The 24,910-nt window shown below is 40.3% G+C and overlaps 1 protein-coding gene across 2 annotated transcripts in view; it reads left to right on the top strand.

Moving 5' to 3' along the window:
• Positions 1 to 24,910, top strand: part of LOC127625164 (arrestin domain-containing protein 1-like) — a 52,972-nt gene that overhangs the window by 21,834 nt on the left and 6,228 nt on the right. Inside the window, exons 1-6 of one of the 2 annotated variants that reach the window (XM_052100258.1) lie at positions 13,890 to 14,220; positions 16,307 to 16,417; positions 22,330 to 22,380; positions 23,106 to 23,260; positions 23,442 to 23,624; positions 23,745 to 23,921. In XM_052100258.1, the coding sequence (XP_051956218.1) occupies positions 16,369 to 16,417; positions 22,330 to 22,380; positions 23,106 to 23,260; positions 23,442 to 23,624; positions 23,745 to 23,921 (615 nt within the window). In that variant the 5' untranslated portion in view covers positions 13,890 to 14,220; positions 16,307 to 16,368. Of the gene's footprint in view, positions 1 to 13,889; positions 14,221 to 16,306; positions 16,418 to 22,329; positions 22,381 to 23,105; positions 23,261 to 23,441; positions 23,625 to 23,744; positions 23,922 to 24,910 lie in introns of those variants that run through there. The other variant, XM_052100257.1, reaches the window with a different exon arrangement.

Here is a 24,910-nt window from a genome sequence, read left to right as displayed (position 1 = left end):
ACAGTCAGTAACCTAATCTAAATACTTTGGATTACTTTTTCAGTACTGGCAGATTTCTTATCGTGAAGATACATAGAATTGAATATTGGCAATACGCAGCTTTATTAATATATAATAAGAGAGAGTTTGTTTTTTGTGAGTTAAAGATGGATTGAAGTGAACAGGAAGGTGAGAGAGGGTAGACTTCTCCCCATGATACACTGCAACAAAATATGTTTATGATTTGTTTTGGCTTGTTTTCCAATACAAATATATAAAACTCATTTAAAAATATGTACCTTTACTTTAGAAACTATAAAACAGAAGAATTGTTTTTGTCTGAGAATGTTGAATATAATATAAAATATCTAAAAATGCATTCACCTGAGAAGCAGCATATAAGATATTCAGACTTGCTTTTAAAGAATAGATCTTGAATATAGTAGTGTATTACTGCACTCGCAGAAGTATAACTATAGTAAAAAATACACTTATGTACAAAATACACTTACTGTATAAGATACAATCCCTTAACTCTTTCCCCGCCAAACACGGAATTTTCCGGGTTTTATGAAAAAACGCTTCCCCGCCAAACACGGAATTTTCTGGGTATCCGTGTTTTAGGTGGTATACTGATAAGGAAGACCCAGACGCATGTTTTGAAAGAGTACGCAACTCTTTGATCAAAGAAACAGACTGCGATTGTCTCAAACGTGAAGTGGAACATCATACTAATACTAAAGCACTTGTTTGATAAAAATGCCTTTTCTCAGCTTTTTGTCCGAAATGTTGTTTTTGACAAAACCTACCTCTGTTCAAGTGGCAATAAAAAAGAACAAATGAAGATAAAATAAAATAGTTTTTTTTTGCCTAAAAGCAGAGGCTCAGATCTTTATTTTGATATATAGCATCTTCATATATTCATGGAAGAAAATATTCTGCGGGCCATTAAAGTTTAGCGAAAATCGTCAAAAACCCTGGCGGTGGCTGGCAACTTTTTTAAAAAACGCTGGCGGGGAAAGAGTTAAAGCAAGTCTAAATATCTTATATGTTGCTTCTCTAGTAAATGTTTCTTGTTTTAAGGATTTTTAGACTATTTTTAATGGAAAACAAGACAAACACTTGATAACAATATATATATATATTTTGCAGTGACTTTCTTTACTGAATTAAACGTAATAAAAAGTACTTTTTCCCTTTAATTCAGTGAATGTCATTTAGAGGTATTTTTAAAAGATGATTTTGTCCTCTTTATTGTTAGTAAGCATGTTTAATACAACCTTTTAAGTCGGGGCACAAGCTGAATAATCGGTTAAGAGCTAACGATTAATCGTTGCAATAATCGCCCGAATAGTCGAATGATCATTCTGATAATTGTTAGATTAATCGATTATCAAAATAATCGTTAATTGCAGCCCTATTCTATATATACTTTATATTCTATAAACATTTGATTATTTATATTTTAATGACATTTTTTTTAATAATTTTTTAATATTAGTTATGTCTTGTTGCTGTTTTGCATTGTTGTACACTGGAAGCTCCTGTCAGCAAGACCAAATTCCTTGTATGTGTAAAGCATACTTGGCAATAAAGCTGATTCTGATAATATCACAAGTTTGCTCCAATGTGAATTTATGGCTCATAGAATACATTATAAAATATAATCGAGTCTGGTAAGAGATGCATGTAAAGGCAAGAATTAGCATTTCATCAAACTTCAAAGCCCAACAGAGTGTACACAACTACGTTCTTTTTCTGATCGTATGTGGATTCTGTTCCTAGAATGAGGCAGAAAATGCAGTATATTATTTGTAGCTTTCTATATGATGTTAAAGGCTATATTAGTTAGCAATTCCTCTAAAAATACCATAACTGCATAAAAAATGTGGACAAGGCATGTAATTGTGTATTTACTGGTTTTATGTTTCATCTGTCAAAGCGTTTCTAACTGGGTTTTTTTCAAGCTGTAGAAACATCGTGTAGCTATTCTATTGAACTATTAAGAGAAAGTTCCTCAATGATGTCATGTTTCCCTCACAACAGATTGCATTAGATGTATATGTATAATTGCATAATGTATATGTATAATTAGATTGTATAATGTATATGTATAATTGTTTTACAACTCAATAGTCTAAATATTAAATGAAACAAATGACAATAAAATGCTAAATTTTCTCTTCAGTAATCTATTCTGATCACCAACCATTTAAATTGTAACATTAGTGGAATAAAGTTACTCAAATTTCGTTACTCCACAACCCTGCGTGATGCATGTAACTGGTGACAAAAACAAGACAGGTCACCTGTGCGACACCTGTGCCACACACACACACACACCCAACACCTTAGACCGAAGTGACAAATCTCAGCACAACATGAAGACAGCTCGCGTCACAGGCCAGACAAAATATTAACGCGAGTGCATACTGCCAAGATGACATAAGTACGATGCACCCACGTCAGTAACAGACAGACATGGAGCATGAGTGTCTGGATCCCGACACAGACAGAAACCAAACCAGACAGGAAGTCAGGATCTAGATAGACACCGTGCTCCCGGCATGAAACAAGACTGACCGAAAACACAAGACAGACATTGGACGATAAAGCCACAGTCCTGTCAGACAAAAACCCAGACTGACAGAGTGACAGGACCATGACAGTGTTTGCATGCAGTTGTTGTAGTAAGTGTATATAGCACAATATCTCATGTGAGATAAAGTAGGTCATTGTTCACACTTTGCTGCTAACCTTTGGTTGAAACAAAATAATTACCAAGTCTGAACTCAAACAGTCTTTTGAAGGGTTACATTTGTAGCGAAGTCATAGAAACACTGTGCTAATGTGCACTGCGTCTTCTCTCTGCTAAAGAAAGCACTTTTAATACCCCATTAAATTGAATTGTTTTTAGTCAATTTTTATATATTTTTAGGTCATTTAAATCCTTGTCATGGACTAAGTGTTTTTTTTTTTTGTTTTTTTACAAATTTACAGTCTTCTCTTCAGGGAAAATTTACCAAAAAATGTATGATGACACCTTGCACTATGAAGATTTTGTCCAATCCAATGTGCTCTAGAATGAGAGTGTCCCTCCTCCTGAAACCACCTGCAACCGACTAGCAAGTAGCAAATCATGGTTCATTGCTGTAACGTAACTAAAATAAATGGGCTATTATAAAACAAAGGGACAATCCCTTCGATATGTCTTGCCCAAACGTCCTCTTCTAATATGTCAACACAGGACAGAAAACTCCTCAAGCGGTTTCATGGTATCTTTTAAAGGAACATTCATCTCTCTACCAATTCTTTCATTGATTTTATCTCATTAATAATAGGCTACTCTTCACAGGTGGAAACTTAACCACAGTCTCTGCTGTGGTACAGTCATCCTTTTGTGTGTTTGACCTAGGGATCAAGAATTTCTTCTGTTTGCATTGTAAAGATTAAACCCTGATAAACACTAGCTCTTTTGTATGTCTCTATACAAGCTGAACTGTATCTAGCACTCCAGTAAACAAGGAAAGATCAGTCTCTCCTCAAAACTCAGCTGTCCATTTCTATGTCAGTGCAGTCAGGCCCTTAATGCGTGCTGACTCATTGTTGCATCGCCATGATGTCACAGAGTTAAATTCTCTCTGAATGGCATAAAAGTTCAGAGCTGATTAATTGTAAGGCTGGCAGTTACTGAGAAGATTTTTGGAGTTCCTTGGAAATGTACATTCAGAATTTATGCCTCATAGACTTTTGAGGCCCTATGGAGCTACCAAAACCATAGGGCCCAGAATATCATTGAGACCGGGTGGGGGAACACCTTTGTGTTTGGCATGGTTTTGCATTGGCAAGCACCACTCACATTTTCTTCAGAACTTCTTATGCATTCTTATTAAATTTTCAGTTTTAATGTATTGTTAATCCGTGTTTTACGTTAAAATAGGGAAACATAACAACAGTTCAACAAAGAATCCCCTATGGTTGCCTTGTAGCAAAAGCTTTTTGGTGTTCTTAAAAGGGTTCATGAAATGAGGAATCAAACTTTCCTCGATCTTTTGACATATAAGAGTTTCAGAACTGAAAACTTCCTCCTTAATAGAAAAAGAGCATTGAAGAGCACAGGCTATTGAAACGGCTTGTTTGGAAGTTGTGGAACTTGTGACGTCACATAAATGACTGCCTCTTCAGCAAGACATCAATTCCTATTTTTCATCATTGCACTCTTGGCCCCGCCCACTGGCGCTCAGTCAGTCACAGGTGAAGAGGAGAGAGGGCCTGTCATGGGAAATTAATCTACACTTTACAAAAGACACCTTCATGCACCTATCTGGATTTAAATGTTTTTCTACCTAAATATGCACTAGATGAATGTCTTTGACTGCTATTGTGCTTCTCGTGCAGCTTTTAAAAGACTAGTTAGAACAGCTGAGCTGTTTCTTGCTGTTTTGAAGGCATCCTGGACCATTTTTGCACCCATCTGTACTTTTTATTTGTTAGTCTTTTGTAAACATGCACTAGATGGAAGTTTTTGATCATTTTGATGCGTTTCCAAAACGGTACAAACGCAACTTTTAAAACGTGTCTCATTTTGCTGCTCCCACTGACTGGGAGAAACACATGCTGTTCTGTGTGTAACACAGAAGATGTGAGATGTGAAGACTGGCATCTCTGCTTTGGCCTGTTGCAGCCAGTTGAAGCACCCAACATCACCATGGATTGCATTACGTTTGCGTTTTCAGAACATTTCAGTGTGGATTGCATGCGTTTTCGACTGATATCAGCATGGATTGCTTGTGAACAAGTTAATAGATTATTTAAGCTTTAAATTAACTGTTATTGAATGAGCATTGTTAAAGATGGGGCAATTAAAAACTCTATTAGACCTCTATTGGAATTGCAAGTATTTATTTGCAATTTTATTTGCAATTGCAAGAATTACAGTAGATAATAAACCTTTCTGTTAGACCTAAGAATTTTAGGAGAAATCCTTTTGTTAAAGATTTAATAGAATCTTAACAGTATCAGGTTCATGTTTAGAACAGGATGTAATTGAACACTGTTGGTTTTATTTACAAATCAGTCTTTTATGTTGTACCCTTGGGCCCCATTTACATCTGGCATAAAAATTCGGAGTTTGTCAGGGAAGGATTCTGACTACATTCAAATAAGGTGGAAAGAGGTATCTATACTTGGTAACTTCAAGCATTTTTCCTGATCTGATTGCTATCCGATTGAAAAAGCACTTTCCATTTACACTTTCAGATGAGAAGCATATTTACTGCTCACATATCGCAGAACGTGAGATGAATATCACAACATTTTATTTGGTGACCCGAAACTTTGCCTCGGCGACCACCAAATTTTTTTCATTGCAGGAAAAACCCTGAACTGTCGAAGTGAATTAATTATCCATGAGTGTTTTTTACATTTGCTGAGAGATTGTAACTGTCATTGGATCTCTACCTGATCAGACATATTTAACTCCAAGGTGTAAATGCAATCTTAGATGTCAACTCATTGATAATAGATGGGACTGGAGTTTCTCACAGTTATCTGGCAACAGTGTTGCTTACGCTGTATGTGTTAGGAAGCAGGTCCAGCCCACGCAGTCTTCCCATGTGGAAGGGTTGTGATAATCACAGAAGACGCTCTGGACGCCCACTGCGGTGTTTCTCTGACACGTGTGATGTACCATGTAGGCAGCCAAGAGGCCTGGACCAATGCCATTCTCCCCTCTGTGGAATCAGATCCCAGCATACACTCAAAACATGCATTCGCTGTCCCGCACTCTGAAGATCTGAAAAGTGCAGTCCTGTGTTGACGTTTTCTATTGAAACAGGAAGTTTAGTTGGGACATTTCAGAGTTTCAAACCAATAATAGCCAAACAATATTGATTCTATTTTAAAACCAATACAGATAGATCATTTATTGGTAAAGAAAAGTAAAAAAAAAAATAAGAATCTGTAAAACCGGTCGATCTAAAAAATTTTAAATGTGTATGTCTGCTAAAAGTACATTTTGGTTAATTTCTAGGAATACACTAGCATTCAGATGGCTTCAAAACTAATAGACATGGACTAACAACTACAAAAAAATGTCATTTTGATTTTAGGTGGTTTTAAAAAAACTCAGTTAGTTCTTAATTTTGGGAAAACATATTGACTTGGGTTCTCCACAACAATTCTTTGACAAACATTCACACCACTGATGCTTTGGGAGAGGGTGGAGAACTGTCCTCCCTGATGGTAAAATTAGCATCATGTTGATGACAGAGTGCTTGTGAAATGTCAATTGCCCTACAGGGCTGCTGAGTTCAGTCCAGAATGTCCAGAATCACTGCATGACATGGAGACGAAATATACAGCATGGATGTTAACAGCACACACACATGCTGCAATCTCACTTTATAATCACTCACTATCTGTGTGGCTTGAATCTATTTCATGAAAGGTTCATTTCCATTTTGCTCTTTTGTCTGTATGGAGTGGCGAGGCCCACAATGGAGCCAGCTGGCCGCACCATATTGCACAAGCTTTTTTATTTTATTTTACTGTCAGTGTGACTGTTTACCATACACTTCGAAAGAGAAGTGTATACTTTTACCTGTAGTGCTACAATAACCAGTCTCTACATCCTTTTTTTTATTTTATTTCCCTCAATAGCTGAGTGTTTCAATCATGGCTAATATAGTAAGTCAAGTCAGGTCATTTTTATTTGTATAGCGCCTTTCACAACACGCATTGTTTCAAAGCAGCTTTACAGAAGATCATGCATTAACAGAAGATACAAATATAATATCTATAATGTCTTAGAGTCATCATTGTGTAGTTTGATAAAATATGATTGTGAATTGTGTTTAAAAATAAGTAATTAAATAATAATTGTATTTATAACCCCAGTGAGCAAGCTGAAGGCGACTGTGGCAAGGAACACAAAACTCCATAAGATGTTGTTTAATGGAGAAAAATAGCCTTGGGAGAAACCAGGCTCACTGTGGGGGCCAGTTCCCCTCTGGCTAACATCATGAATATCATGCCATTATTACTTATGTATGCAATTCTTAGTTTAAAATGATTAAACAAAGTAAGTGTTAAGGGTCAGTGTTTAAACAAAGATTTTTTATGAACTGTAAGATTAATGACTAATGTCATTGAAGTTCATCCTAGAATAACTGCAGAAGTTCACATAGATGCAATTGTCCTTGTTGGTTGGCTGATGAAGGGTAACTCTTGTCATATTGTGTAAGTAAGCAAATCCTTGCTCTATACCTTCAATATCTCCCTCCCCCAGTTTTATAAGAACTTAAAATCCCATTTGTTACAAAAAAACAGCAAAAACTTATGAACTGTAATTATAGATTTAAATATTCTCACTGGACAGATCTCTATTCTAAAGGATCTATATATTAACACTTTATTTAATAATGTACAATATAATGTACAGTAAGCCTGTTACAGTATATTGCAAAATAAACCCCAGATTAGGGTGAATGTGTATAATCTAGGGATGCGCCGAAATTTCGGCCGCTGAAAATTTTCGGCTGAAAATGGCCGAAAGAGAAAAAAGGCCGAAAATATGAGCCGAAAATACCTCCTCGCCCCGCCCCTCAGTGCGCAGATTTCACTCTGGATCGATCTAGCCCTTATCACGGCGCTACCAAGCAAAGGCCGATCATGTCAGCGGTGTGGAAATTCTTCAAAGTTTCTGATAAGGACATCAAATTTGCGATCTGCAGTGTTTATTCAGCAGAAATGTCAAGATATATATAAATATACAGAGTACAGCAAGAGATTCTACAGGAAAGTGTCACAACTAGCGCAGCTACACCACAACTTGAGACGTATCTAGCTGAACTACCAGAAGCGACAATCCCCTTGACTACGGGCGCATAAACAAAGACGGCTTTCCATTGCTTGCGCGGATTGCGCACAGGTATTTATCTGCCCAAGCACCAGCACAGAGAGTGAGAGACTGTTCAGTGCAGCATCTCATGTTCTTGATGAGCTTTCTGACAATAGAGACTGTCAGAAAGTTTAGCAATTTTTGTTCTTGAAGAGAATCCTGTCACTTGTACTTAAATAGAAAGCGGTCCAATTTGATGTGCATAGCAATTACATTACTCTTGTTCTTCACTTGAGGATACATCTGTCTTTTACAGTTGCCTTTGGATTTAGTTCAATTACTGCTGTTTTGCACTGTTGTTTTGCACAATAATGTTCACTTAAAGTGTGTATACGTTTACATAAACAGAATAGAGCACTGATCTATATATATAATTATATATTATAGTTATATATAGATCAGTGGAATAGAGACCATTCTGTGTTCTGCCTGTTGTTTTAATTAAAATTACTGTTGCATATTTAAACTTTTTGAAAGATGCTAGCTAAATTCATTTCTTGACTCTTGTTTTTCATATAATAGTTTTCTAAAACTTTACATTATTTGGATAATTGTTAATAAAATCTGTAAAATTAGATTTTTACAGAACTGAAAGAAGAATAATATTTAATATAGTTTTAATATATTTTTTGTCCAATTTTGGTGTGCTACTTTCAATAAGTGTGATTTATTTTATTGGTTTGTAGTTTTTCAATTCAGATTCATTAAATTCATGAAATTAATGAAAAAGTATAAAATTAATTCAATTATACACACCATTTTTTTTTTCTTTTTTTCGGTTTCGGTTTTCGGCCAAGTGCATCCTGGATTTTCGGTTTCGGCCCAGAATTTTCATTTCGGTGCATCCCTAGTATAATCCCATTAATTACACTAGTCTCTGGAACAGTGGATTCTGATTGACCAATGGCACCATCTAGCGGACTGATATTTCCGAGTAACAACCGCACATCTGGGGATTAATACATATCAGACTGGTCATCCTGGTATTACGAGTCATCTTCCTACTTCTCAGATACAAGTAAGCTAATAAAATAATTTCAAATGTATTTCAAATAAATAATTTATGTTCATGTATTTATTTATTTGGTTAGTAGCTGTGTAATAAGTGGTATAATGTACAGTCATCCGATTGCTTTTGCAAAATAAACCCATGCAGGGTGATGCAAGACCTCTCCGCATCGCATTGTGGTCCTAATATTAACTTTATTTTGCGTTACATAACCGTCTGTGTATGGCCACACAACAAGCTTGACAACAAACAAATCCCTGCCTGTGTGATACACCTGCTCAAAACCCCTGAAAATTGAAATTGGCTTGTCTTTTTCAGTGAAAGTGATGCCCTGTACCCTCTGCTTTTCATCTCAAAGGTTTTCATACAGACATGATTCTTATAACATGTCCAAAAATGGCCCTCCATTTCCATGATGGGTGTACCGGGGCCTTTCTTGCCCCTAAGTGTTATGAACCCTGAGAACGCCTCCCCCTCCAGTCATCGGAGATCCGATTCACCGGAGTTTTGACCGCTTAGACTACATTTCCCATAAGCCCGCATACCTAGGTCTGATTACACCACAGCTGTTCCCTGTTTCCCACGCTCTATTTATATCCATTCACTCTTTCATTCATTGCGAAGTCTTGTTTGCTCCGGCGACTCTACTAAGCAAGTGTATTCCCAGTTTATATTCCAGTCTCTCTGTGTACCGATCCAGCCTGTTGTTTAGACTCTGTTAGTTTGCTGCCTGCCTTATTTACCCCTTGCCTGCCCAAGTTCTTCGATTGTTTGCTGCCTGCCCTGACCTCTGCCTGCTCTTGTTATTCTTCTGCCTGCCTACTACATTCTCTGTTTGCCTGCCATTTACCCTGCCTGTACGACTTGAGTGCTGTGTTTCAATAAATACCGCAGATGGATCCCAACTTGCCTGTGGCTTCATTACAGAAGACTTCGCCACACCATGATCCAGCGGTGATTTCACGCATGACGGAGGAACTCACAGCCCAAGCGAATCAGCTGTCAGCGCAACAACAACAACTCGTCCGGCTTACGGCAGCCGTTGAAGAGATGATGCGCTCCATGCAGGTACTTCTTCAGCCGGCACCCGCACCGGCGCCCGCTGTAACTCAAGCCAGCTCGGCGGCCACGCCCCCCCCGTAGTAACCTCCGCGAGCCCGTGGCTCGCGCGCTGCCCGAGAAGTTTGACGGCTCTCCGTCGAAATGCAAGGGGTTCGTCATGCAATGTTCTTTGTTCCTCTCTCAGCAGCCAGCACTTTACCCCACAGATGAAAGCAAAATTCTGCTTATGAACTCTGTTCTCACAGGCAGAGCGCTCGATTGGGCAACCGCATTGTGGACCAACCACGGTTTCGCCCAATTTACCTTTGAATCCTTCCGACAGAGTCTGATTGATGTCTTTGATCACCCTGAGGGCGGCAAGGACGCTGGTGAACAACTTCTGGCTCTCCGCCAAGGAACACGGACGGCCGCAGATTACGCACTCTCCTTTCGAACCCTCGCAGCCCAAACGGGCTGGCTCGAATCCACCCACAAACTTCTCTTCCGGCAGGGCCTCGATGCAGATCTCCAGTCCGAGCTAGCTTGCCGTGACGAAGGTATTTCTCTTGAACAGTTCATCACCTTGGCAATCCGCATAGACAACCTCATTCGTTCCAGACGTCCAGCTCGTTGGTCGACCCCTCTCTCTGCTGTAGTGCCCAAACCCCCCAACACTTCCGAACCTATGCAGGTCGACCGGTTGCACATCTCACCCGAGGAACGGGAGCGCCGTTACGCCAACCGCCTCTGCCTCTACTGCGGTCAGGCTGGACATCAACGCGTCAGCTGCCCGACGCGCCCATCACAAGCTTCACACCCAGGGGTGAGTCTGCTCGTTTCCTCTACCTTGCCTGGGACCAGTCTAGAGGTACCCATTAAAATAACCTTCCGGTCAACCATCTTTGACACCCAAGCCTTGATTGATTCTGGGGCGGCGGGGAGTTTTATCGATGAATCGTTCTGTAAACAGTATCAAATTCCCCTGATGGCGTGTAATCCTCCTTTGACAGTGGCGGCGCTAGATGGTCGTCCCCTGGGATCCGGTAAAGTGCGTTACACCACCTGTGACCTCCTCCTGCAGGTGGGAGCACTGCACACAGAAACCCTTTGCTTCTACGTCACCCAATCTCCTCGCAATCCAGTTCTCCTTGGCTTTCCCTGGCTCCGACTGCACGACCCACAAATTTCCTGGCGGAACAATCAACTTACTCAGTGGGGCCCCACTTGCTTTAAGAAATGCCTACGTTCCATTCGTGCTGTCTCCGTGGGGGCCGCCCACGTCACAAAAGACTCCGACACCGTTCCTGACATTCCCCCGGCATACGCTGATCTCAGTGAGGCCTTCAGCAAGGCCAAAGCGTCGCAACTCCCACCACATCGTTCCAGCGACTGCGCTATCGAGCTCCTTCCCGGAGCCTCACCGCCCCGTGGCAGAATCTACCCCCTGTCAGAACCTGAATCTCTCGCCATGAAATCCTACATAGAGGAGGAGCTAGCCAAGGGTTTCATCAGACACTCCACCTCTCCAGCCGCAGCCGGCTTCTTCTTCGTGGGTAAAAAGGATGGCTCGTTACGCCCCTGCATCGACTACCGTGGTCTTAACGACATCACAGTAAAGTTCCGATACCCATTGCCCCTGGTTCCCTCTGCTCTGGAGCAACTACGGTCAGCCAAGTTCTACACTAAACTGGATCTCCGAAGTGCCTATAATCTGATCCGCGATCCGGAGGGGGACGAGTGGAAGACTGCCTTCTCTACCACCAGCGGCCACTATGAATACCGGGTCATGCCGTTCGGCCTGTCCAATAGCCCTTCTGTTTTCCAGTCCTACGTCAACGATGTCTTCAGGGACATGCTTAATAGGTGCCTGATCGTTTACATCGACGACATCTTGATTTACTCCGATTCCCTCGAGGAGCACATCTCCCAGGTGAGAGCGGTTCTGAAGCGACTGATCCTGCACCAGTTATATGCCAAGGCCGAGAAATGTGAGTTTCACCTAAGATCGGTAGCCTTCCTGGGATACATCATTAGCCCCGAGGGAGTGGCCATGGACGACAACAAGGTCCAAGCCATACTGAACTGGCCCCAACCTACCACGGTGAAAGAACTCCAACGCTTTCTGGGATTTTCTAACTTCTACCGTAGATTCATCAGAAACTTCAGCACTGTCGCCTCACCTCTCACTAACTTGATCAAGGAGGGTCAACACAAGCTCCACTGGACCCCGACTCCCTCCGGCCTTCGGCTCAACTAAAGGAGCGCTTCACCTCGGCACCCATTCTGCACCACCCAGACCCTGATATACCGTTTGTCGTGGAGGTGGACGCCTCGAACACGGGCATTGGAGCGATCCTCTCCCAACGTCAAGGTAACCCCCCTAAGCTGTTTCCCTGCGCCTTCTACTCATGCAAACTCTCTTCAGCCGAGCGGAATTATGACGTCGGCAACCGTGAACTCCTGGCTATGAAAGCCGCGCTGGAGGAGTGGCGACACTGGTTGGAGGGGTCCAGACATCCATTCCAAGTTTTCACGGATCATCGCAATCTTGAGTACCTTCGCTCTGCCAAGAGACTCAACCCCAGACAAGCCAGATGGGCTCTATTCTTTACTCGCTTTGATTTCACCATTTCCTACCTTCCCGGGTCCAAGAATGTCAAGGCCGATTCCCTATCTCGACAACACGAAGCCACACCTCCACGTTGCAGCTCCGAACCTATAGTTCCGTCCGAGTTGTTTCTGGCTCCCATCCAGTGGGACCTCATGGCAGACATCACCCAGGCCCATGCCTCAACGGCATCACCACCAGAATGTCCACCCGACCGGACCTTTGTACCTCCCAGTCTGCGGGACAGGACCATGCGCTGGGTACATGATGCACTGCACTCCGGTCATCCGGGCATCACAGCCACCACCCGTCTGCTACGGAACCGCTTCTGGTGGGAGACACTGTCGGACGACGTGGCGGATTTCGTCAACAAGTGCCAAGCCTGTAATGTCGCCAAAACCCCCAAGCAACTGCCAGCCGGCCTGCTTCAACCACTTCCCATACCCCGATGTCCTTGGTCGCACATCGCTGTGGACTTTATCACAGACCTTCCCAACTCTCAACACCATACCACCATTCTTACAGTAATTGACCGTTTCTCCAAGGCCTGCCGTCTCATCCCGCTGCCCAAACTGCCCTCTGCCCTGGAAACCGCCGAACACTTGTTCCAATATGTCTTTCGGTACTACGGCCTTCCTGAGGACATCGTCTCCGACCGGGGCCCACAATTCACGTCCCGGGTATGGAGAGCTTTCTTCCAACGTCTGAACATCAACGTCAGCCTCACTTCTGGGTATCATCCACAGTCCAATGGTCAGACGGAACGCCTGAACCAAGAAATAACAAGATTCCTTCGAACATACTGCCACCACAATCAGGCGGATTGGAGTCGCTACCTTCCGTGGGCCGAGTATGCCCAGAACTCCCTCCTCAAACCCTCGACCAACCTGACCCCATTCCAGTGCATCCTGGGTTATCAACCCCCTCTCTTCCCATGGTCCGGTGAACCCTCCGAAGTCCCCGCAGTCAACGACTGGCTGCAACGCAGTGAGGCAGTGTGGGACCAGGCCCACGTCCACCTTCAACGGGCAGTTGATCACTCCAGGGAACAAGCCAACCGGCACCGTCGTCCCAGCCCCAGTTTCTTTCCTGGCCAGTGGGTTTGGCTCTCAACTCGGGACATCCGCATGCGTCTACCATGCAAAAACTCAGTCCTAGGTATGTGGGCCCCTTCAAAATTCTTAGACAGATCAATCCAGTTTCTTTCCGTTTGCAACTCCCTACTAATTACCGTATTTCCCCTACTTTTCATGTCTCCCTGCTCAAACCGGCTGATGCTCCGAGGACTGAGGAGGGGGCGCCTCCCGGGCCCCTCCCCATGATTGTGGGCGGTGAGGAAGCCTTCCTGGTGCGCACCCTGCTCCACTCCCAGCGTCACCGAGGTCAGATCCAGTACCTGGTGGATTGGGAGGGGTACGGCCCGGAAGAAAGATCCTGGGTCAACACCAATGACATCCTGGACCCCAACCTCATTACGGAGTTCCACCAGATCTACCCGGAAAGACCGGCCCCTCGACCTCGGGGGAGACCTCGACGCAGGTCGCATCCTCGCGTCCGGAGCCGCTCACAGGGGGGGGGCTCTGTTATGAACCCTGAGAACGCCTCCCCCTCCAGTCATCGGAGATCCGATTCACCGGAGTTTTGACCGCTTAGACTACATTTCCCATAAGCCCGCATACCTAGGTCTGATTACACCACAGCTGTTCCCTGTTTCCCACGCTCTATTTATATCCATTCACTCTTTCATTCATTGCGAAGTCTTGTTTGCTCCGGCGACTCTACTAAGCAAGTGTATTCCCAGTTTATATTCCAGTCTCTCTGTGTACTGATCCAGCCTGTTGTTTAGACTCTGTTAGTTTGCTGCCTGCCTTATTTACCCCTTGCCTGCCCAAGTTCTTCGATTGTTTGCTGCCTGCCCTGACCTCTGCCTGCTCTTGTTATTCTTCTGCCTGCCTACTACATTCTCTGTTTGCCTGCCATTTACCCTGCCTGTACGTCTTGAGTGCTGTGTTTCAATAAATACCGCAGATGGATCCCAACTTGCCTGTGGCTTCATTACACTAAGCAGTTTATCATTCTGGGATGCTGAGCTCTTTGTCTTGCATACTAAAAAGTGTCACTGACATCTGTTAATTTTTTTTAATCTCCTGCATCACGCTCTGCCTTAACGCTCTCTCTCTCTCTCTCTCTCTCTCTCTCTCTCTCTCTCGCCAGTTTCTTTCTATTGCTTTTTAAATGCAAAACAGGTTTACAATCATACACGTACAATATAAATGTAAGCAACATCTTGAATATTGCAATGATTCTAATTCACTTTTAAGTTGTCCAGGAAGACCATAGACTCATTTTGCTATCCCTGATTTTGCAATCACACTTTTAAGCAGTTTTAGAGCAAATGCATAAATATAAAAATATACATTGAATATTAATATTTTAATCCGATATTTATATCAATATCGGATTAAAATATCTAGCTTTTTTTTTTTTTTATACCACCCAGCCCTAGTTCTGTACAGATTGTTTAAATGTTGAGTGAAGATTGCTTCCTGCCATTGTGTGAGACCAATGAATTTGATGTCATCCAGAGAGTGAAGCCATAATGATTGAGTTTTCTCTGCCCTGCTGTTTTGGGTCAATCCAATTGAGATTCTTTGGGCTTTACCAACCACTGGTCCATTACATAAGCAGATCAGCATGTGGTCACATGGCTTAAATTCAGATTTAAGCAAACAGCTTGAAATGGTCATGTAAATTGTCACACAAGTTATTTGTGTTTGTCTGACTCTGAGCTTTAATCTTGACCTGAGGCTGCTCAAAGCCCTGCTCACATATTAAAGGTATGTTCCAGGTTCAAAACCAGTTAAGCTCAATCAACAGAAAACATTATTTCAGCTCGTCCCTCCTTTTCTTTAAAAAAGCAAAAATTGAGGGTACAATGGAAGTGAATGGAACCCATTTTTGGAGGGTTTAAAGGCATAAATGTGACTGCAAGTCTAAATAAACTTATGCCACAAACTTGTTTTGAACCCGGAACATACCTTTTTAAGTGTGTAAATGTACTGGAACTGGTACGCTTTTAGTGACACTACAATGACACATGCCTTTTAGCGGTAACATCTCAGTATTTTGATTACATTTACGCTTCAGACCCCACCCAAATGTTGTCAAACATGTTGCTAAAGTATGCCTGTTTCTGTTAGATGCACCAGACAAAAGGGCAGCGTTTCTGTCTGAGTGAACCTTTAATTCGTACGGATTGTCTGTTCCATGGTTCGATAGAAATTGGACCGGTTGTTCGAAGAAAATTATTTGAATTCAACGTGTCCTTTTATACTCAACCATCAAGAATATGAGATCAGATCTGTTTATTATGGAAAAAAGTGATAACCAGTCATTCTCAAGTTACCTTTATTTTGCTTATTAGACCTGTGCTTATGCCACATCTTTTCTTGACTGGTGGCGTGTGGTGTTAAAAAACCTAATGTATGTTTGTTTGGATAGTGGTTTTCCAACATTGCAAACAGTTTTATTGGAAGTCAAACAGGTATGATGAGGTGGCAGAAAGATAAATATAGTTTGCCTCCTATGGTTTTGTTTCATCAGAAATAAAACCTCTTTGTGAAAATTTTTTATTTGCACATGACATACAGTTTATAGAATACCCATTACATCATTTTAGGAAATACAAAGAAAAAAGAAGAATTCTAAGAAGTGCTCTGGATTTTGAAGAAGCTGAAATGTAATTGTTGTGTCTCTGACTCTTTTGTAGCCATCAAAGTGAACTGCGTTGGGTCTTGTGGCATTTCCTCCAAGCTGAATGATGCATCATGGATGTTGGAGGAGCGATACTTGAGCAGCACACTGTCTGTGGCCGACAAAGGTAAGAAGGTCAACATCTATTCATCAGCTCACTCAATTTCAGGTTTACTTAACCCTTAAATCCATGGGAATTTCACCCAACACTCTTCACACTTCACCTAGCACATATATTTATCACAAATGGATCTACAAAATGCCCAGATAGGGTAAAATGACCAAAATATTGCAAGAAATTTAGAAAATAATAGAATAAAATATATTGTGATATACTCTGTTTATTTCATATATCATGAAATGATATCATGCCATATATCAATTATATATATAGTGCATTCAGAAAGTATTCAGACCCCTTATGTTTGCCTTGTGTAAAATGTAATATTACAGTGACATAATTATTCAGACCCTTTGCTATGACACTTGATATTTAACTCAGGTGCATCCCCATTTTTCTGGATCATCTTTGAGATATTTCTACACTTTGATTGGAATCCACCTGTGGCAAATTCAATTGATTGGACATGATTTGGAAAGGCACACACCTGTCTATATAATGTCTCATAGCTGAAAATGCATATCAGAGCAAAAACCAAGCCATGAGGTCAAAGGAACGGCCTGCAGAGCTCAGAGACAGGATTGTGTTGAGGCACATATCTGGGAAAGGGTACAAAAACATTTGGCTGCATTGAAGGTTCCCAAGAGCACAGTGGCCTCCATAATTCTTAAATGGAAGACGTTTGGATCAACCAGGACTCTTCTTAGAGCTGGCCGCCCGGCCAAACTGAGTAATCGGGGGAGAAGGGCCTTGGTAAGAGAGGTGACCAAAAACCCGATGGTCACACTGGTTGAGCTCCAGAGATCATGTGTGGAAATGGGAGAAACTTGCAGAAGGACTACCATCACTGAAACACTCCACCATTTTGGGCTTCATAGCAGAGTGGCCAAATGGAAGCATCTCCTCAGTGCAAGACACATGAAAGCCAGCTTGGATTTTGCAAAAAAGCACCTAAAGTACTCTTGGACTGTGAGAAACAAAATTCTCTGGTCTGATGAACTGAAGATTGAACATTTGGCCTCAGTTCCAAGCGCCATGTCTGGAGGAAACCAGGCACCGCTTATCACCTTAGCAATACCATTCCAACAGTGAAGCATGGTGATGGTAGCATCAAGCTGTAAGAGTGTTTTTCAGAGGCAGGGACTGTGGGTCTGGTCAGGGTTGAAAGAAAATCTGAATACAGCAAAATACAGAGATATCCTTAAATAAAACCAGGTCCAGAGCACTCAGGACCTCAGACTGGGCAGAATGTTCATCTTCCAACAGGACAACAATGCTAAGCACACAGCCAAGACAACACAAGAGTGGCCTAGGGACAACTCTGTGAATGTCCTTGAGTGGCCCAGCCAGAGCCCAGACTTGAACCCTATCAAAATTCTCTGGAGAGACCTGAAAATGGCTGTCCACCGACAGTCCCCATCAATCCTGACAGAGCTTGAGAGGATCTGCAGAGAAGAATGGCAGAAAATCCCCAAATACAGGTGTGCAAAGCTTGTAGTATCTTACACAAAAAGACTTGGGCTGTAATTGCTGCCAAAGGTGCTTCAACTTAGTACTGAGTTAACGGTCTGAATACTCGTGTCAATGTGATATTTCAGTTTTTCTTTTTAATAAATTAGCTAATTTATTAAAAAATCTGGTTTTTGCTTTGATATTATAAGGTATAGAGTGTAGATTGATGTGAACAAAATAATAATTTAAAGCATTTTAGCATAAGGCTGCAACATAACAAAATGTGGGAAAAAATGAAGGTGTCTGAATACTTTCTGAACACTTATATACCTAGGATCTCTAATGACCCTATACACTTTTGTTACTTAAGCCATTAAGTTAAAATAAAAAATAATCATAATTGTTGCACTTTTTGCCATTTTTTTTATGTGTTACACAATTTATAAGAGAAAGATTGAGAATACTAAAGAGGTGAGGGCGCAACTCCAAAAAAATTGATGCAGTTCAGGGGTTGGAATGAGGTCCTGGGTCACTAAAGACACACTGTATGCATATAAGAGTTAAAGGGATAGTTCATTCAAAAATACATTTCTGTCATCATTTACTCACCCATCTGTCGGAACACAAAAGGATACTTTGGTGCAACACAAGGATGAGTAAATGATGACCGATGACTGTTTTGGGTGAATTATCCCTTTCGCTTCAATGGCTGTACCCTAAAACAAAAATCTTGCTCACTTAGCTGGCTTTGTTGTGTTCCTTCTTTAATTCATATTGCTCAGTCAGCTGTTTGTGTCTGAGAGATTTCCTGTTCTGAGTACATGTCTCACTGTTCGTTTTCTTCCTGTCTGTCTGAATGTGTCAGATATCACATAACCTTTTAAGTAGGTAAGATTTGAGTTTTCCCGTTAAACAAGAAACCTCTCATTTGTTTAATTTTATAGTCCATAATGAAGAATGTGGTAAAAATGTGTGTGTGTGTGTGCATAAAAATAAATGTTAAATAGCATGTGTGGGCTGTTATTTCTGATGAAACGGATGGTTGTGATGTCAAAACAGTGTCAAAATGGTACCAATTAAATTGTACAATTCTCAAAACTTTCAAAACCACTGTAAAAATAGCTAATATGCAATAGGCTCCTTTATTTAAATATTTACATAAAAAAATAATGGCATGTTGCCTTAGTGTTCATCAGTTGTTAAAATTATAATGTATAAAAAGTTAAGTATAAAATGCTGTTTTTTTATACATGTGGTGCAAAAATTACATGCATACCTTTGAGAAAATAGTAATTATTAATTACTGGAATTTCTCCTACAAGTTATTGTATTCTCAGAATTTAAGTTCAGGGGAAAATGTGATTCTATTGTTTGTGCCATTTTGTAAGAAACAATAAAGTCTCACAAATTTTAATCCATGATTTCATTTAGCCAAAGTTCTGCAATGTTCCGTGAATTCTGTTGACAGGTATCTCTATAAAAAGAGGCTGAATTTAAAGAATTTTGACTTTTAGAATTTTCTCTCCCCTTCTCTCTACAGTATCGCTGTCTCTCTCTCGCTCTCTCTCTCTCTCGCTCTCCCTTTCCCCCTTGTTCAGGTGACACAGTCATTGTGTTCTGCCTTGAGGTGAAGTGTGAGCTCATGGCAAATGTGTCCTGGCTGATCTTTCCCTGTCAGAGTGCTTGTTCACATGCTCAGTCTTGTCTTACGACCCTTTCCCCCTAAGAACCTTTCAGCGGCCCGGCCATCTGAATCAACAGAGGCACGAATGTGCTGGGTAACCATTCTCATCCTAGCCCACAGGGCAACAGACACTGAACGACTCTCTCTGCTCACTGCCAAAAGCTAATGCTGTCTGCCCATTAAGAGTTCGAGTTCCGCTCTTCAAAGCTCAGCAATCCTGATGCACAGTGTTGTGGCGGTATAGATTTAGATGCTTCTAATACTCCAGATATTGAAAATTGGGCGTTGTAATGTGTGTGTGAGGTCACTGTGTTTTAAAGTAAATAATATAATAGTTGAATGCGTTTCATAGCATTCTAATTAGGGCATGTGAGAACTGCCACACTGGCAAGGTGCAGTTCTGGGAAATGTAACAGGGTTCTTTCTTTGTATGATTCTGCTTCATTGCATCTATTATGTACACACAGTTTACCACAGCCTTAAAAGTTGTTAACACTTTGATTTCCAAGCAATGAAATGGAGAGTCTGAGTGGTTGAACAGTAATGTGGTATATCAGCACTTGGGCTGATGCTGCCACAATTGAGTGTTCTGATTGGACTGTGACCCCCTATTCAAAGAGTTTACATTTGCACCAGTGCCAGAACAGATGATTATTTTTTGAATTTTAGGGGCTGTATTATCCACCTGGGGTAAAGGAGGGTAATATGAAATATTTTGTAATTTTTATATTATATATATTATTACCAAAATATATTACACAATTATTTTGCAATTATTTTTATTGCATTTTTGTGCATAAAAAAGCACAAATGCATTTTTATGACCGTACTCCATTTTTCAAAATTTTTTAAGATGTACCTATTCATTGGACTGTTGTATATAAGCAATATCACACTCACAATCGTGTATATGGCCCTAAATTAAAACTGCTGTGATTTGGCTGCATATATGTATATATACATATACATATAATGTAATATTGTAAAGATAATATATATTATTACAAAATATATTTTCATAAATCATGTCATATATAAATAATAATATATTAAATAAATGTATTTATTAAATACAATTACACATGTGTTTAAATCATTTTGTATACTTTATATATTATATAAGATTATATTTTATATATTATTAAATACACACATTTATTTATATATATATATATTTTGAAAATATTCACATATATATAATATTTTGAATATATATAATACATTAAATAAATGATAAATCTATCAATTATGGCTGTTACTTAAAATTATTCAATACAAATGTTTTTGTAAATAATTCACAAGATCATTCTTGGGCCTAGAATAAAATATCTAAAATATCTGGTTCACTTTTGTCATTTTTGGTGACATTTTTGCCCTGGGTCCTGGTAATTTCTGACTCTAATTGCACCCATTCCTGTCCATTTAGTTCCCCCATTTCTATTCGCTCTTTTCTAAAACGATTTAGTGCCCACAGCTCTTCAGGTCAAGTTAAGCAGATCATCATAGCGATACTGATCATCTCCACCTCCTCCAATTCAGTTTGACAGCATGCACTTAATGAAAGATCTCCAGCAGTAAAACATTACCCCATGTGATCTCCTCTGCTGATGACACTGAGATCTCTATCTCTGGAGCTCTGTTAACAATATGAAGACATATTGAAGTGTTTGCACAATCTGTCTGATGTGTTGTAGACACAAGACTGTCATGTCTCTTCACACCCGACTGGTCAAACACATTAATTTGACTTGTCACAAACATTCAAGGCTTGTTTTAGAAATATATCAGGACTAGGGATGCACCGATACCGGTATCTGGTATCGGCCTCGATACCACATTTTCTAAAGTACTCGTACTCGTTAAAAGTCCCCCGATACCGGGGACCGATACCACGGTGTTGTCCAAAGCAGCAGAGTTTACAACAAACTGAAAAAAATACTTGAGTTGCACTGTTACTGTTTACATTTTTTTTAATAATTATTTATTCTGTAATATGTTGCATACAACATGCTTTTCATTTTAAATAAATGTTCTTAATTCCAAACTAGTCCCTTGTTTTTTTGTTAAATTATATGACTAAAGCTGTTACCTGTAAATTTAAATCATGTTTTTTTTATTAAGCACTCGGTATCGGTATCGGCGAGTACTGAAATGCAAGTACTCGTACTCGTACTTGTTTTCCAAAAAAGTGGTATCGGTGCATCCCTAATCAGGACTGGTTAATATATATCAGGTATGTGTCAATATCCATAAATTACTGTAGGTGAAGTGGCTTTTAGATATTACAAATAGAATAAGGGAAAATAGAATAATGCAAGAATCAACCATTGAAAACCCCAAATTGGTTGACTATCTATTTTCTTGTGTTTACAACCCTGGTTAGTCCTATAGTAATGAGATTTCTTCAACCACACCGGTTTATAGATATATAGATAACTCTTTTATAGTGGTGTTGTAACAACCAAATCAATTCACTCAAGGATTGTTAACTGATCAAACAAAAGGTGGCAAGTTTGAAAGGTTTGCAAAGTTAAGTCATTTTTCTTTGGAACATTGAGACACGTTGAGCCGAGTTTTCATATAGACCAAACGGATTCGAGTGTGACTGGCAATATTTCCCACACTTGTTTCCCTCTTCTCCCCCCATCATTTCTTGTCCTTTTTCTTCTATACTATGAAAAAGTCCTGAATAATATGTTAAACGGCAAGAAAATGCCTGCTAAGCACATAGGTTTTAATGTAAATGAAAAGACAAATGACATTTTTCTCTCTGCCACTGCAGGTACTCTGCCATCTGGTGAGCACAGCTTTCCCTTTCAGTTTCTCATTCCAGGTGATTCTCTTTCATTCTAAGTTTAGCATTTAAATACCATTTTCACTGTGAAAAACTTAATGTTAGCCATTAACTGAGGACACTTTCACTTTAGACCTCAGAGTGGTTAAGCAGAGTGCACTCGGGTGTGAGGTTAAACTATGCCGTGTGTTTTTGAAGTGTGATGATAGGGCATAAGAAGTTTAATTTTAACTTTCATCTTTCAGCAGCTGTATAAAGTCTTTTTGTTGCTACCCCACCTCTTCCAGCATAAACACATGCCTCATCATGTGATATTAAGATAGATGTGACAGTAAAATTCCTGACCGCTTAATTAATGCAGTCCTGCAGCTTGCAGCTGCGCCCCCTGCTGGTGGATTGTATTAACAGCTGTCCATTTAGGGATTTTGCTGTCCAATTTTCAGGATTGCTTTGGGCATTATTCACCATGCAAATACTGATAGGTGCTGAGAGGGATATAAGTGATAAAAATGTAATGTTTTTTTTTTTTTTCATTTTGGTTTGAATTTTGCAGCAGATGCTTTTAATTTTAATACAATAGCAGAACTCTGTATATATTATATTGAATAATTTGAGGCCTAATGCCATGATATCAGACATTCTGGTCCTTGAACAATATTCATACTATGCAAAATACATATTTGTTGTTATTATTGCTTCTTGCATAGGAAAGCTTTTGACCACTTCCAAAATAACTTACTCTTCTCAATTTATATCCTCTTTAGTATCTGTTCCAACCTCGTTTGAAGGCCCGTTTGGGAAAATTCTGTACAAAATTAGGGCTTTAATTGACACACCACGTTTCTCAAAGGACTACAAGACACAGCGACCCTTCTACCTGCTTAATGTACTCAACCTCAATGAGTTGCCAGATATAGAGGTTAGAATCCACTATCATTTATTGATGGTAAAGGATCGTGCCAGTCTAACTTAATTTCTTAATTTTTTTCATAAAAAAATGGATGATTGTGTTTTTTTAGTTATGGTACCACATTATCCTGCCACAATTTGGTGCCATTACTAACAATTACAATTCCTAATATCCTCCCTTCTTTCCCCAGCAACCCAGCTGTGCTGTGACAACAAAAAAGTTTAACTACTTCCTGGTAAAAACAGGCACGCTTTTGCTGAGGGCTTGGAGTGATCTGAGAGGATACACTCCTGGTCAGGTCATCAAACTGTCTGCTGAGATCCACAACAAGTCTGGTAAAGACACTGGCTGTGTGCTGGCTAGCCTCATACAGGTGAGTAGACAATAAAAGTATGACCCCCTACTAGTTTACTCTAGTTTTTTCAAAATAAATGAATGAAAGTGAAAGATTTATCTGTTGAATAACTGTCTTTCTCCTTACTTCCCTGTGCAGAGAGTGACGTATAGGACAAAGCGGCCAGTGTTTGACCTACGGCCCATAGCGGAGGTCGAGGGTGCCGGGGTGAAGGCGGGCAGACATGCAGAGTGGAGAGAACAGATCATTGTCCCTCCTCTTCCCCAGTCAGGCCTCACTGGCTGCAGCCTCATAAGCACAGAGTATTTTATCCAGGTATGGGACACTATTTTGGGACCAAATGAAATTTAGGAACTTTCTTTTTTTAAACTTGCTGGAGAAAAAATATATGCTGATTATCAACATTGTTTTGATTTCTTCAGAAATTAATCAAAGGTGTTGAGTAAAAAAGCTGTTATCTCTTAAGAGGATAGCATCCTATGTTTTTACCAACCTGATCTCATAGAATTACATTAAACTTTTACGTGGATTGTTGTACGTATCAAAGACATTTAATAGTAAAATAAACACTAGAAGCACTACAACAGCTACTTTTATTCAGTTTCATAAAAATTAGGAGTACAATGGAAGATCATCTGTTCATAAACACTTTTTATCCTGTTTGTTACACAATGCTATCTTCAAGACATCAAAACACTTTTAATATAGTGCATGACTTAAGCGATACATTTGAATGCTTGCATTACAAAAGAACAGCACACATGTAGACATATGAGCTGAAAGTGTCATGGAAGCACCACAAAATGGCATGATTGCATCCTGAGGTTACCAGAGCCAGCACCCGTCCTGCCTGATGTCCAAATCCCAGTGCTACATGTCTCTGAGTGATGACGGCTATCTGCAGCCTGTGCCAGCCAGACTTCACGTCAGTCTACTATGATGGACTTCACAGAGGATGAACTGATGCCAACTCCAAAATATGGGATACTTTATGTGCCATTGCCTGAACCTTGGACTCAGGATGGACAGGATGGACTTGGGGGTACTGGCCTTCAATGTGAGCCTTGATGCTCCCAGGGTTGATTTCTCCAATAACCAACATCTTTTTTGTTGGCTTGCTCACTTGAGGGTCCAAAAACAAATATTATTTACGTATTAAAGCACAATCGACAATCACATGTTTTTTTTAATTATTTGATTTAAAACTAGATTGAGCATTAATCTTAAAAAATCTCATTTGTTTGGGAGAACATTTAAAGGAATAGTTCACCAAAAAATGATAATTGTCTCATGATTTACTCACC

Source organism: Xyrauchen texanus, chromosome 31 (genome assembly GCF_025860055.1).
Source record: "Xyrauchen texanus isolate HMW12.3.18 chromosome 31, RBS_HiC_50CHRs, whole genome shotgun sequence".
Lineage (NCBI taxonomy): Eukaryota > Metazoa > Chordata > Actinopteri > Cypriniformes > Catostomidae > Xyrauchen > Xyrauchen texanus.
Note: the sequence above shows the minus strand (reverse complement) of the source record. Positions and strands in the feature narration are given on the sequence as shown.